Source organism: Alligator sinensis, unplaced genomic scaffold, assembly GCF_000455745.1.
Source record: "Alligator sinensis unplaced genomic scaffold, ASM45574v1 scaffold1546_1, whole genome shotgun sequence".
NCBI lineage: Eukaryota > Metazoa > Chordata > Crocodylia > Alligatoridae > Alligator > Alligator sinensis.
Genome location: NW_005842689.1, coordinates 258599 through 274232, shown reverse-complemented (window position 1 = coordinate 274232; position 15634 = coordinate 258599). Strand labels below are relative to the sequence as shown.

At 48.5% G+C, this 15634-nt stretch overlaps 1 protein-coding gene across 1 annotated transcript in view; it reads left to right on the top strand.

The window, feature by feature from the left end:
* The window catches only part of LOC102386621 (protein FAM47E-like), a 29833-nt gene extending 19549 nt beyond the window's left edge, over positions 1 to 10284 (top strand). The window contains exons 7-8 of the mRNA XM_014524866.2: positions 5027 to 5104; positions 7535 to 10284. Coding sequence (XP_014380352.2) covers positions 5027 to 5104; positions 7535 to 7666 — 210 coding nt within the window. The 3' untranslated portion in view covers positions 7667 to 10284. The remainder of the gene's footprint in view (positions 1 to 5026; positions 5105 to 7534) is intronic.
* The last annotated feature ends 5350 nt before the right edge of the window (positions 10285 to 15634 follow it).

Sequence of the window (15634 nt, the reverse complement as noted above, 5' to 3'; positions counted from 1 at the left end):
GAGTTCCCATCCCCAGCTCCACAATTGCGTGGCAGAGGCTGGGAAGCGTGTTCCCTGCTCAGCTCTGTGAGTGCAGAGCTGGGTGAAGAACAGGCTGGGGAGCCTATTCCCCACCCAGCTCCATGCTCATGGAGCCAAGCAGGGAACAAGCTCGCCAGCCTGGTCCCCACCCAGCTCTGCGATCATGGAGCTGGGTGGGGAACAGGCTCTGCAGTCCCAACCAGCAGGGAGCTCCCAGTACCAGCTCTGCAGTTGCTTGAGATCCTTATCCAGATTTGCTCCCAGTCAGGTGTCTACATGAGCGCTACTGCGCTGTTAGTAACTGCAAGTAAATTTGCTATGCATTTACAGGTAGCAAGTTTACTTGCTGTTAGTGAGATTTACTGCACAGTAAGCATGCGCACATGTAGACATGCATGCTTACTGTGCAGTAAACTACACTATTGCATAGTAAAATGTTTTATGTAGACGCACCCAGTATGTGCTTGACTCACACATAGATCAGGTCTGACATTCCACCTGGTAGAGGGAAGTTGTTTACATAGCTAATGTGGGAGAAAAGAGGCAAATATAAAAATAATTAGGAAATATCACTGATTATTTTTAACAGGATCCTTCCCAAACAAAATGGAAGAAGATTAGGTATGGAGCCTGGTACCTTGACCCAAAAACATGGAGAAAACAAAAAGCAAATGAACCTTTGGAGGCTCCAAAAGCACCTGTTGATAGTTTTCAGAACATGAAAATGCGACTTAATGGAAAGGTACTGTAAGCACCTGGAGAATGTATGGTGTAATTTTCACTTAAGTCAAAGAACATTTCCACACACAGTGTTATGTGCCCCAGTTCCAATGAACGGTAGAACGGTTCATGTCATCCACCCTACTGGCTTGTCTGGTACAAACATATCAATTCACTTAGCTTAGGCTAGCTGATGGCATAATAGCAAGTTTATATGGACTGATTCAACTCAAATCAGTGCTTATTTCAAAATATTTTTTTAATTTGTATTTGGCTTTAGTAAATACCAGCTAGGTACTTCCAGATATGGCAAACATTTATTTCATGGAGGAAATCAAGCATGTGAAATAGCTCAGAAATAACTTATTTTTTGGCTGTAATATCCACCATTATAAAGCAATTGAATCCAGCAATGGTGAAGCAGACAGCTACCCTAAGTCCCTTAGAGCAGGGATGTCAAACTCACTTTGTGACCCAGGCTAGATCCGGACCATGGGGCTCTTCACAAGCCAGATCAGACTCAGACTATGGGGATAGTAGCAAGGGCAGCCACTGCAGCAGTGGCAAGTAAGGCAAGTGGCTCTGGGTCAGACAGTCATTTTCCATGGTGGAGACAGCACAAGCTGTGGTGGGCCAAGTGGCCAAAGGGCAAGCAGGGGCTGTTACATAATTCTCACTTGCCCAAAGGCCATATTAATCAGAGCCATAGGCCCCCAATTTCCATAGCTGGCCATACCCCCACCAGCCATGCCCATAAATTCCTTGGCTGACCAGTAGCCTGGTGGACCAGATGGAACAATTTCACAGGCCAGATGCTTGAAATCCATGCCTTAGAGGCTGTGATAAGGCATTAAAATTGTTGGCAATGTCCTGTTGAATTGCCAGAGCACCTCAGAGAGGCTAAGTGATAAAATTAGGTTGATTATTAACAGCAGCAGCAAAAGACTGCTGTGACTGGATTCATACATAGCATAAAATGGAAAAAATAAGCCTATGTAAATGTGCGTCTATGGAGTACATGGACTCTGCAAGTTTAAAGAAAGGTAAAGATACTCTTGGTTCACTAGATGGCAGAGTTTTCAAAATTAAGTGTAAGATCTTAGCAGTGGATCACTTGGAAAGAGAGTGTACCAGATAAGAGTAATAGACAACTAGGGTAGGAAGGGAACTCAGGAGGTCATCTAGTTTAACCTCCTGCTCAAAGCAGGACTGTCCTCAACTATATCATCTCACCCATATTGAGGGTGATTTTTTTTCTTGGATCAGCTGCATAATTGGGATAGTTAGACAAGCTTTCAAATGCAAGACATTCTTCATTTTTACTTTGCTGTGCTTGGCTGGTACCAGTGAGACCTGATACAGAATGTCTTGCATTTGAAAGCTTGTCCAGCTCTATCCCAACCATGCAGTTGGTCCAAGAAAACAAAGCAGACTAAGAAATCCTTGCCTCTTGCATAATTTCTGGACCAGCACAGCTAAACCACACTTACACTACCAGATTAATAAAGCAATTATGATTGCACAATTTTGGCTCACTGACTTAGAACAAGTAGCAGTCCCATTGTTTTGGGTTTTAAAATTATAGAAGAGTCAGACTCCAAGAACTTTCGGAGAACTGCAGAGCTGCTCTTGTGACTCATGTGGCTATAAGACCAGATGGGTTCTCTTAGCTCTACCCCAGGAGGATAAGAGGGGTTTGAACTTCTGTGATGTACAACAATAAGAGCAAAGTCAGATGAGTCTTGCAAGAAAAAAATACCTGGGAATAGTCAAGATCAAGAAAAATTGTAAGCAGGGAGTGGTACTTTGATTATTTGATTATGTTAACAATAAAGGTAAAGCCAAAGAAGGGATAAGTTTGAATCAGATTCTGTGTTAGGAGCAGGATGTCAATTTAATCCGTTAATGAAAACTTTAGCAATCTGTGGACAGCATTAGCATTTACTGGGCACGTCTACACGTGCACCTGACTGCTCGGTCACCACCGGTACTACACAGAACTGGCGCCACACAGGTCATTTCCAACCCTATTGTGCAGTAGCTCATTGCTACTGGGCAGTCACGTTGGCATCACAGTTCATGCCTGCTGACACTATGTAGCCATAGTGACTAGCTACAGTGACAAAGCGACTTGTATAGATGCATCCACTGGGTGCATCTATGCATGCAAATGTTGCAGGGTGGTTTTACTCTAGTGAAAATAACTCTAAAGTAAACCCAGTAGGGCTGTGCAAAGCTTTGGTTCCTGATTCAATTCGGCAGAGATTCAGCTTGATTCAGTGGCCGAATCACCGAATCCGAATCGAATCAGAGGACCCTTTAATTTCTCTGAATCAAATTGGAACTTTCTGAATCACTTTGGAGAGATTCAGAGATTTGGACACAGACACAGCTTTAAATGTGTTTTCTACATACCTCTAGGTAGCAGGGGCTCGTGACTGCTGTGATGCTGGGGCGGATGGAGTGTCTCACAGAAGTGCGGGGGACCCAGCACACTTGGCAGCAGACCCAGAAGTGGACCACAAGCACTTCCACTCCACTTCTGCGCCTGCCGGACAGCACACTGCCCCCCCCCGGGTCTGGGGGGTGCACCCGAGCCAGGGCCCCCCTGGAGCCAATCGCCGAGCTGGGAGGGTGCAGGGGATCCCCCTGCACACTCTCTGGCAGACTTGAAAGTGGACTGGAAGTACTTCTGGTCCACTTCTGGGTTCACCGCTAAGCACACGGAGAGCCTGTCCCTGTCCCCCCCCTCCCCCCCACAACATACACTCCTGCAAAACACTGCATGCACCCCAGCATGGCAGCGTTCACAAGCCGTGCTAGTACCTCGAGGTATGGAGAAAAAACTTTTAAAGCTGCAGCTATGTCCAAATTGCTGATTCTCTGAATCAGCATCAAATCTTCAGATTCGGCCAAATCCAATCAGGGACAGTGAACCAAATCAACGAACCAAATCGCTGTCCCCGATTTGGGCTGAATCCAAATCCAAATCGAATAGGGCCCACTTTGCACACCCCTAAGACCCACCCTGAGCAGGAGTCTACACATGTGCAGATTCAGGAGGCGATTTACTACTCCTAGCAGCAGTCTACTCCCACTCCATCCAGCCCTGTTCTGGCCTCCTGCAGCAGCCAGGGGAAGCTAGAAGCTCCCTCCCCCTGGGTACTAGCCCAGGGGCTGGCAGGAAGCACTGGGCCAGATTGCTCCCTGCTCCCAGGAGATACCTGCTGCCGGGGTGGGCTCCAGTGGCAGAACCCAGGAGGGTGCAATGTCCCCCTGTCCCAGCAGCAGGTAGCTCCTGGCCCCAGCTTCCCGATCAAGGACAGGGGGCTTGGAAAGAGCTGCAGGGGAGAGGCAGGTCCCAGCCCCCTGCCCCGATCCAGCAGTGGGCCAGGTAGCAGTGGGCCTGATCGGCTGGGAATCCCTGCCCAGCTGGGGGCTCACTGCTACCTGGCCCATGGGCAAATTGGAGCAGGGGGTTGGGACCTGCCCCCCGTCCCCCTCTCCTTGACCCCGCAGCTCTTTCCAAACCCTGTGACTCAATTGCCCAGTTGTGGCATGGGGCTGGGACCTGCCCCTGCTCAGGACAGTTTCTAGACAGCCCCAGGCTGCATGGAGAAGTCTGCCCAAAATAGGACAGTCACCAGCCACCTCCAGGATGTATGTGCAGACTCCCCCACGTAGCCTGGAGGAATATCACTTGTTACAGAAAGGAGAGTAGAATTTTTCTGTTTTTTAACTGGGCAGACCTCAGTCTCACTACACGACTCCTCAGAGAATCCACTAGGTTATCAGCAGGTGCATCTACATGTGCAAATGTTGCTTGCTGGGTTTACTCCAGAATAATTTACAGTTAAAAGACAGAAAAATTCTAAATGTGCACCCATTTGCTGCTTCTGGCAGGAGTCTGCTCCCACCCCTCCCAGCCCTCAGGGAAAGCTTAGTGCACAGCATTTTAACATGCAGTAAGCTTTCTGCGCATTAATTGTACATGTAGACAAGCCCACTGGAAAATACATCATTCATCTGCAAGTGTTCACTCACATTGTAAGGAAGCCTAATTCCCTCCTCTGCAAAGTATCTCCTGCAAAATTACCAAATCTTTATGTAAACAGCAAATCAGATACTTTCAAGTTCTGATGGTTACCTAGCACATGTGACAATGTCATAGAAATGCCCTTTTGTGTTGCCTCTTGGTTTGATGTAGGCATAAACAAAAGTGTACTTTATTTAAAATATTCCCTGCATATGGAGCTCTTCAACTTAATTCTGGAAATTCTCTTAGGAGGCAGAGGTCATACAGCTCCATGGGACACATGCTTTTAAGGAATTCCTTGAAAGGAAAGGCTACAGGAAGCCTGAGGTAAGTCACTATGGACCATGGGCAGATCCAGCATTTTGAAAAGATGATGAATTATATCACCTGCATCCTTATATAATGCAATGCATATTTTTCTCCAATTAAAAGGAAACAGACACTTTACTAATACGGTAAGGGCTTAGGGCTATATCACTCTGTTTAAAACCTAAGTCAAGACAAAAACTAACTGGTAGGGTGGGTTACTGTTCCAGGGTGGGGCAGGCACCTGGTGCCAAGGAAGTATAGCTGTTACCCCAAACCTGGCTGCAGACATAACTGTTCCTTGCACCCAACATGTGGGTGTCCCAAACACTCCACCGTGGCTCCAAAGTGCTCCTCACTGCCCGTTATGAATTACCCCTGCTACCTCAAATGGCCCTGGCTCCATTCTGTCCCCTGTTAAACCACATATCCTGCATGTTTAGTCCAAGCCCTTTGTGCCTCAAGCTCCAGGCCCCACCATCCTCCCCCCCATCTCACACCCCAGTGAGCCCTCCCCTGCCCCTCTGAGCACCCAACTCTCACTGCAGCCCTTCATACCACCTGGGCCCTCCTCACCCACAGTCTCGCTGCCAACCCCCCTAAGAGTCTATTTCACCCCACAGCCTGCAGCATACCCCTCAGCTCCAAACCCCATATTCTGCTTACACCCCCATAACACCCCGATTTCTCCTTACCCCACCCCCCTTTATTCCACAGTCCTTCTCCCATCCCCAAAAAGCCCTGTGATGCCTATGACCCCACTCCAGCCCTCATGGTCCCCCTCTGCAGCAGAGCCACTCCCAAACAACTCCCCCCGCCATAGTCCCTGACCATGGGGCAGTGCTGTAACTGTCTCCACCACCACTCTTCACACTACTAGCCTCCTACCCCACAGCATGCCCATAGTTGATCTCCACTGTCCTCCATCCTCAAACACAGAAATAAACAGTTGGGGTTGGGGTTGGGGTTGGGGTTGGGGTTGAAAAGAGTCACTTCAACCACTGACAGCACCCTCACTCAGGGAGACCAATCCTTCCAGATTTACCTAGGCCAGCATTATGCTGCCCTGGTTGCACTGCTGGTACAGCCTCTCACAGTCTTCCCCATCTGCTGCAATGATTAACCCAGGAAAAGGTCACTGTAGGAACTTATTTTGCCTCACCTTTGCAACTCCCTCCTGCCTCTGACCACCGCAGCACTAAAATATCAGCTTGTTCTCAGCCTGGCTCTTCTCCTCCCCTCCCTGCCTTTGATTTGCAACAGGCATGTCTACATTAATGCACTTTAGGTAATGTGCATTAAATTTAGTACCTCCATTGTGAGGTACTAGAAAAAAGGTGCATTAGCCTATTTTAATGCACATTAGCTAAAAAGTGTGTGTTTTGGGGACACTTTAATGCACATTAAAATAGGCTAATGCACATTAAAGCACACATGTAGGTGTGCCCAATGAGTTTGAATCCCCCAGGAACAAAGCCACCTGGTACTGCTTCCTAAGTAGCAGAATACTTTTACTGGACAGGCTGGGGGGTGAGCGGAGAAACTTTAGTGGAAGTGCATGACAGGATAATTGCAGAGGAAAGGATAGCTTGATTAGTGGAAGGTCAAGGGTTGTTAACACCTTTGGAGTGAAGAGATTAGCAACAATCAAGTAGATAATAATGACAGATAAAGTAAATCCACTCCTTTAGCTCTGCCCAAATAAAAATGCAGCCTCTGCAGCAAACTGCCCCTGCAGTTTGTTTTAATTTTTCAGAGCAGCAAGAATCAAAGGGTGGGTATGGGTGCACCACCAGCCAACCTCCCCGCAATTCTTTCCTGCTATGGACTAACTAAGCGTGCAGACTACAGGGCCAATCTACACAATAGGATACAGCACATCAGTGCTCTGTCATGCTATAACACTCTTCTCCTTTAGGTCAGGCCAAGTTACATTATAGAACATGGCTCTTAGCCTTGGGGCCAGATTTATACCTTAATATAAATTGATTGAGCTCTATACAGCCAGACAGCTCATATCAGATCTGAATCTTCAAACCTATGACACAGTTTTGATAGGCTAGTTCTCACTAGAAAAAAAATACTGAGCTGAAACGCTGCTGACAAGAGATAAGTTGAAACACAGGTCTCCCTGGCATGGTTTTGCAGTCATTTGGTCTGGACAATTAAATGGCAACATAAGCATGTAGGAAGCTTGCACTGCTGTTACCCAAGTGGTAGATGTTCACACATGGATCACTTCATTCTCCTAGGCACTCAGGCAAGAGATGACTTCATTGGGTCTGGAATCCTATCATTCACAGATACATATACATATATCTTCACAGATAAAATGTCAAGCTCATTGGTTTTTTGTTCTTCTGTGACTGAGAGTTTGTTTTTAAATTCAACAGCCATTCATATAAGTGCTTTGCTGGCAATTGAGCTTAGGGTTTTGTTTTTTTATTTTAGTTCCTTCTGAAGATGCTTGCTGCAACCAGTGCTACTGGAACACAGGAGGGGTCTTCAAAAAGCCATAGGAAGGAGCATCTGAAGAGACATGAGGGGCTGAGAGAAGGCTCCTCCTCCACAATTGTCAATTAATGCAAAACTCTGGCTTAGTTACAAGCAACAGGAGTTAAAAAAAAAACTCCTGGAGAGCTCTTGATGGTCAGAATAACTGCAGCTGGAGCTTGGAGAACTCCCCTAACTGTAAGCTTGAAGATGGGTGGATTGTTTCCCTTTACAGAAATCGTTAGTCTGAGAGCACTTAGAGATAGACTTGCATTAGTGGATATGCACCTGGAATTTACTGTCCTAGCTGCTCAGTCACCCTAAAGTCTGCCTGGAAAATGCTACTGCATTCTAGAGATAGCAGGTGCACATGCTGCACTACTTTGTTTAAGGGCCATGGCTAAGAGCCACAGCATTATGTGCTCAAGGGTCTGTTGTGCTTCCAGAAGGAGCTTTCCATCCAGGGACCAGACTCTTTCTTTAGCTGCACAATTTACACCAGTCTGGACATGCCCTGTGAGATACTGTGCTCAGGTCAAATGTAAGGAAAGTATATTGGTTCATCTGTCCCAACAAACCAGCTTATGCTGTCATAAACAAGCTTCTGCTGGTATAGAAAAGCTATAAAAACCCATACTACTAACAGACATTGCTATATCCTAGAAGCCCTAATGTAGAACAGGACCCAGAAGCCACCCCTTTATGAAACAGAATTCCTTCCAGGCTTACCCCAGGGTCCAGGCTAGAGGGGGATACAGTAACCTGTTGCTGGCCTCAGTTTACAAGTCCTGAGATGGTGCAGCCCTGCACTACCTTTAAGGGGGCCTGTAGTGTACCCCTGTGGTAAAGCAACAGGGAAGCAGACACAGAAGAAACTATTTGCTGTGGGGAAGAAGATGAGAAGAGCAGTGTAGCTAGGCAGAAGGGGTTCTGATTCTAGCTGATAAATAAACTCAGTCTCCCTTTAGAAGGGCCTCTAAAAGCCAGGAAAAAATTTTGCTCAGGTCCAGCCTAGCATGAGCAGCTGAGTGAGATTAAAATGTGGATAGCAGATGGTGTCTGATGCAGATAAATCCTGGGTTTGTTATAGAGATAGGCTCAGAGTACTTTCTGCTATGCATAGGAACCAAGAGTGGGTCTGTGCCAATCCATTCCTTGAGGTCTTTGGATAGTAGTATTATTGCCAATATATTATGTTTTGCAAAACAACTAGGACTGTGACTCTGATGATAGGAAACAGGGCAAGAAGGGGATCCCAGCCAACAATAGTAAGTCAAAAACCCTGTTTCTCAGAAGTCATCCGATAAAGAGAAGAGATGGAAAAACAATTCTTGAAAATAGAGTGCATTTTTTACAATCAAAAGCAGTAACTCACATATGAGCTGATCCTTCATTAGTGATCTAAAATCTTTGCCAAAAGTCCTTTGAAGCAGAGCAGTATCTTGCCAGACATCCATAAACATATTCTCCCTCATTGGTCTCTCCACTGTGTCCTTAGGCACAGCCTCCACTCCTCCCCAGTGCTAAGCAGAACTATCTTGCATGGTAAAGAGCCCCAGCCATGTCTTCCTAGCAGGCTCTGTTAAAGATTGAAACAGGCTTTGTCTTCTCCTCATTGTTTCAGTAAAGCAAATTTGTTCTTCAGGTAAGGATAAATCTCTCAGGGTCTGTTTTCTGGTTGGTTCATTTTTTTCCTCAGGTGGGTTTGAAAACTAGGTTAGCCCCAGCTCATAACTGTGGGGAAGGAGAATTTGAATCTTGGATATTAAAAGAGGGTTCCCTATGCCCCATTACTAAAGATGAGAGTAGCACCAGGGGTGCTGTTCCTCTGAGTTTGGAGATCTGCCCTCCAGCAAATCTATAGAAGGCAACTTAAACACAGCAAGCAGCGGGTCCCAGGACAGCAGGCAGTCAGGAGGGCCGGGGCTGGGGCATAGAGTCCAGGCCCATGTGGAGAAAGGGGCTCCAGAGCCGGTACTGAACAGCTCGCAGTAGGCAGCCAGAGGCCAGGGAAGGTGCAAGGCAATAGATCATTGTGGGTGACAACCAAAGGGCCAGAAAGAAGAATTGACCTGGGAATTAGAGGCACAAGCCTAGGCAGTCTAAGGGAGTGACCAGACCATAGGCAGTCAGTCCAAGTGGAGTGTGCTTGGTCAGGGGGTTACCAGAGTGTAAGCCAAGGTCTGCCTGGTATAAATCCAAGCCCAGGTTATCAAGCCAAAGGTCAAGATGAAGCTGTGGTTAAGGCAACCAGTTGATCCAGGCTAAGCGGTCCAAGACAGGAACTGAAGTGAGCAAGAGCAAGAACAATCAGAGTCTGGTAGGAAGGTCCTAACTAGAGGTTTGAAGCATGGAGTCACAAGTCTCCACTGTCTGGTCTGAGTATAGATAACGAGTGTAGGCAGGGCCTCTTCCTGAGCCGTGATTCAGCCTGATTGTCAGAATACCTCCAGCGGGAGCTTGGGGTCAGATAAGCCCCACCTGGGCCTTGGCTCATTACAGACGGCTTCTGAGTCTGGAAACCCTAACCCAGGGATGCAACAGGTATAGACAGGCCCAGGGAATTTATACTGACCTCTGGCAATGCCATAGCCCATGAACTTGGCCATACTGCCATTTGGGGTCTGAAAGATGTGACAGGGTCTGCCTCCAGAGGACAGTCATGGCACCCTCTAGCAGCCACTGCAACCCAGCCTGGCCCCCTAGAGTCTCTCAGTTCACTGCCCTATGCTCACCTGCCATGTCTTGCTGTCTAATTGAGAAATATGGGAGGCTGCCCTTGGAGACCAGAGTAAGCCTTGGGTGCTTTACTCTGCCCTGCTCATCCCCTAGGCAGTTTTGTTTTGGCCCCTGTCCCTGCCCAAGCAAGATACTGCTCTTTCATCCTTTTTCTCAGCTCCAGGCCCCCTGTATCAGGGCCTCTGATTAATCATGCTCAGTTGAGCCGAGCACTTGAGCCATCGCACCTACCCCGGATCCCTGCCTAATGAGATTGCCCTGGTTGTCTATGGAGATGAGCAACTGGATTGGCTGCTGAAAGCACCGCTAACCAGTCTCAGTCTGTTCTGGTAATCCTCATGCCCTCTGTTCCTTTCAGTTCTCCTGGCTCGTGACTCAGCTTTGGCTTCTCCTGACTCGGACTTCATATTTCCCCTGAAACTAGGCACTGGCTCTCTGACCCCTGGCTTCTGATCTTGGCTCACTTCTCAGGTTACATCTCTCAGATTTTACCTCTCGTCTTCTGAAACTTGGTACATGTGTCCTCAGCCCCCCAACCTAGACCCCAGTGTGATGCTCTGATAATCTGAATTCCCACCTTGCTGACCCCCTAGCTTCTCCTAGTGGCCTACTGGCAGGCCTGGCTAACTATATTTAGGGTGAACACCTTTTACAAATTGGAAGGCAGGACACATACCTTCCCTGACCGGCCCCCCTCTCCCCTACCTCCACCGGCAGCATGGTCAGAGCAGAGCCAAGAGGGGTAGGGACAGATGCGAGCTGCCAGTTGCAGGCTTGGGGCTCCCCACTCTGCAGCCCTTCCTCAGGAGCCCTGCACTGGCCACATGCCCCCTGGCCACCTGGCAGCAGTGGGTGGCACACTGTATGCCGCTGCTGCTCTGGCTGCTTGCCAGGCAGGCAGGGGCACATTGCTACGGCAGCCCCTGTAGCCCACTGGGCCTCAGGCCCTTGCAGGGCTCTATCTTGACTTCAGCCCCTAAACAATTTAGCTTTAGCCCACCAAAGTGGAGTGTCTCCCTGACACCCCACCTGTGGTTTCCCAACCACCCCAAACCTCCAGTCAGGACACAAACAACCCTAACACAAAACCACTTATGTCTAGGAGGCATTCAGCAACTCCGTCCTCCTGCAGGATCAAAGCCAGTCCAAGCCTCTATCCCTGGGGTCAGGTTCATATGGCCCTTTCTCCATGCCTCCCCCTGCCTTTCAATCACCTGGCTGCCAGGCTCAGGGGCTTCTCTTTTTCCCTCATTAACAGGTTTATTTCTCTAGTCCACCTCCTTATCACCAGGGATCTGGGTTTTCTGTTTCCCACAAAAAACCAGAGAAAACCACAGATTTTACCTTTTACTGGAGGCAAATGCAGGGGGCACATGGCCACCAGGCAGCCTGAAGAGCAGTTCCTGCAGGTGAGGGTGGGGGGATTGAGGCTCCCATAGGGAGAGAGTTGAGCAGGGCAGGGGCTGGGGCTGCTGCCCAGTCAGGTAGTTCCTGTGGCTTGGGGCCCAGGACCACAGTCCGTGGCTGGAAGGCCCCAGCAGGTAGCAGGATGGGGTTGTGGCGGGATGTGGCTCGTCTGGGGGACAGCAGGGTGAGGCCAGCTCTCCACTGCTGCACACACTCCTGGGGGGCAGGGGAGACCCGCAACCCCCAGATCTGTGCACAGAGTGGGGGCAGGACAAGCTGCCCATTGCGGGCTCAGGCAGGTGTTGCTCCCTGCCACTGTGTGCACTCCTAGGGGCCAGCAGGGACCCGTGCCCCCCCAGATCTGAGCACAGGGTGCAGGTGCAGGCTGCCCGTTTCAGGCTCAGGCTCCTTCCCTGCTGCCCTCCTCTGGGTCCTCTACAGCCTGGCATGTGCAACCTAGCACTGCAAAGAACAGTGGAGCCACGCAGGAAAGCTGTTTGCCACTGCAAACTCTGTGCTGCGCTGCCCTGGCGACGTGTCCCCTGCAGGTGTGGTTGCAGCAGGGGCGGTGGTGCACGATTGCATGCAGGGGACACGTCGCCAGTCCAGCACAGAGTTTGCAGCAGCAAGCAGATTTCCTGCATGGCTCCGCTGTTCCCTGCAGCACTGGGTGCACATGCCTGTGGAAGGGCAGCACGGTGGGAGCCCGAGTTCACAGTGGGCAGTGTGCAGCCCCCACCCCACGCACAGATCTGGGGGGCACAGGACCCCCTGCCCCCCGGGAGTGCACTCTGCAGTGGGAACAGCAGACAGGCAGCAGGCAGCAGTGTGGGGAGCCAGGCTCTGCTTCACTGCAACAGCTACCACCTGCTGCCAGGAGCAAGGGGCTGCAGACCCAGGTCCCTAGCCCCATAGCCCTGGCAGCTGGGAAGCCCCTCCAGAAGGGCTGGGGGTGCAGAAACTGTGGGTTGAGGGTGAAGGGCAACCAGCAGGGCTGGGGGGATGGGGGGTGAGGGGCAGGAGCAGGGCCAGGGGGCTGTGGGGGGGCCTTTCAGTTTAATCACAGATTTGGGGGGGTTTATCAGAGAATTTGCAATTTTCATCAGGGAAAATGGGCCTCCTGCTTATCACCTATACCTGCTGCCTGTTTCTTCAGGCAACTTGCTTACCACTTCGCAGCTAGCCTCCCTACAGCACTGCACTCACTTGCTTCTAATAGGGGGCTCCTGCTACAGAAGAACTGACTGAGCCAATGTCCCTCATACTCTTCCCTCTGTCCCTGAGTGGCTGGGGAAGACAGCTGGTCTGTGCCATATGAGGCAAGTCAGGAAGGGACTTCTAAGGCTAGGGACAGAAGTTTCACATAAACTGGTTTAAGTGATCAGAAACTGGTTTAAATCTGTAGCAGAATAGATGTTCAGTGCACATAAACCAGTTTCAAAATGGCTGAAACTGGTTTAAGATAAATCTGGTTGAACATAGTATCAGACTTAACTGATTTAGGTCAAACCAGTTAATGAAACTTCTGTCCCAGACCTCTTCCTGGTTCAAGTTAAAACAGAGTCCCCCAACATCCCATCATTCTGCAGCCCTGGGCTGAGCTGGGCTGTCTGTTCCAGAGAGCAGGGATGGCCCTGGTCCTCTGCTCCCTAGCTGGAGCAGTGGTGGCTGGCTCACTGGCTGGGTCACCGACCCACCCAGGAAAACCCCTGCTGGAGTCTGGGGCCAGGGATGGGGGTTAAACTTCCCTTCCCCTGAGTACAGAGCTGCCCCACCTGCTTACTTCATGCTGGCTGCAACTATGGACTACAAATCCAAGAGGTACCTAGAAGCAGGAAGAGGAAGTGATGAGCAACCTTGCAGAGTCCTGCGGCTGTGAGTCTGGACTGCAAATCCCAGAGACTTTGGGGGTAGCAGGAAGAGAAAGCAAACACACAGCCCATGCTGGCTACGTGCCAGAAAGCCATGCTCTAGCAGCTTCTGGCCTGAGCCACTGCAGGCATGTGGCTGCATTTCCTGAATCAAAAGTGAGCATCTGTTCATTTGCTTATTGGTTCAATCTTTGCAACTTAGACTAAACTGCAAAGACCAAATCAATTCAGTCGCAGGCTTTTTGACTGTCTGTACTTAGCATAAGAGTCTATTAAAATATAAGATTGTGGAGGTGCAGTTCTCCTCCTAAGGTAAGGAAATCACAAGGACCAAAATGAGAGGTGGGCCTGGTGAACCATCAATGGGAGTCAAAGCCTGACAGGTTCCATACTATCAAACTTGTGAGGTATGGGGCAGCTAATGGGAAAGTTGAGGTCATACTAGCTTGTCCATGTGTTAAAAGATGTACAGTAAATGCCAAGGTTTAGCACAAAGGATTGACCAGGGGTAGTTGGCCAAGTTAGAATAATTTGTGAAGAACCGCTCCAAAGAGCTACATGTGATACCAAGTTGTAGGATGTGAGATTAGATGGGAATGGAGCATGCCCACAAACCTATTACAGACCCCCTACATTTAGGCTTATGTTCTAATAAACACATGGGGAAACTCATTCTGCTTTCTTAAAAACCTCGTTCTAGTGATATCGTCGGAAGTTCCTCCCCTCGTCTTGTAATACTGCTAGCAAGAACCTCTTGTTCCTCTCTGCTTTTTTTTTCCTCCATAGACTAGAATCTTCTGGTATTAATGGCTTCTTCAGACTGTGTTCCAATATGAATCCGGGGTTTGTAGGAGTCAACTTTGCTTCCATGATAATTATGTTCCACTGAAGAAGCAGTATTATGTTGCTTGTAAATGAGATGGAAGTACCCTGAAGTATGTCAGCTCATTTATTGTCCTGCATGATTTGTCCTGTTTTTCAGAAGAACTGGGCCAGAAACCACAATAATTGAAACCAATTTGTGCCTTCTCCTAAACTGTTTAATAGAAATAGCACATGGGACGTGCTGCTCTTACACTACTTTAGAGGAGTTTATTGGTTATTTTTGCATAGCAACAATTATTCCTGAGTTTTCAAGATGTTGGAGCTGCTTTGTGCCATGAGATTCCACTAAGATCCACCAGAATCCCACAACTAACACCCCTCACAATGCTTTGATATTCCATGAGCATTTTGAATATATTTGTGGGCTTTTACTTGATTTTCAGTTATTTTTAATGACTACAGATATCATGTTATTATTTTCACCATAGTTGTCTGGCCAGTTCATTATGGCCCCCATGAATACTTATTAGTTGAACACTTCAGAATCTTTAATGCATTCATCTTAGCAATACCCCTACAAGGAAGGGACGTGTTCTTATCCCTATTTGATAAACAGTGAACTGAGGTTAAGAGGCTGAAGAACAGATTTTTAAAGGTTAAGTGCCTAACTCCCAGTGATTTGGGAGTTCATAGAAGGGCAACTCCATACCCAGGGCAGCCATGACACAGAATAGCTCTGGCTGCTGCCATGCCATTTGTGGTACCACTATAGCAGTGGCTGCTTTTGCATCCCCCCATAAATGTGGTATTTAGGGCTGCTGCCCTGATCAACCTTCCCCACATCTATTTGTGCTACTGGTAACAACTAACCTTAAAGAAACCTGGGACAATGAAACTTGTTCAGGGTGCCACAGGAAGTATGTGAGAGATCAGGAGGATGAATCCAGAACTCCCATGTCCTAAACCAACACCCTAATCCTTCCTATCTAGTTAGTACTCTATATACAAGCTCCAATTCTCTTCAAGTTTTACCTTAATGCATTTTACTATTGGGAATTTCACAGTTCCTGCACTATACCAGAGTCTTTCTAGTGAGCTTTTCTAACCCTGACTCTAACAAGGTATCTCATATTCCAGAGTTCATAGATCCATAGATTTCATAGACATTAGGGGCTGGAAGGAACCTCATGAGATCATCAGGTCCAGCCCCACTGCC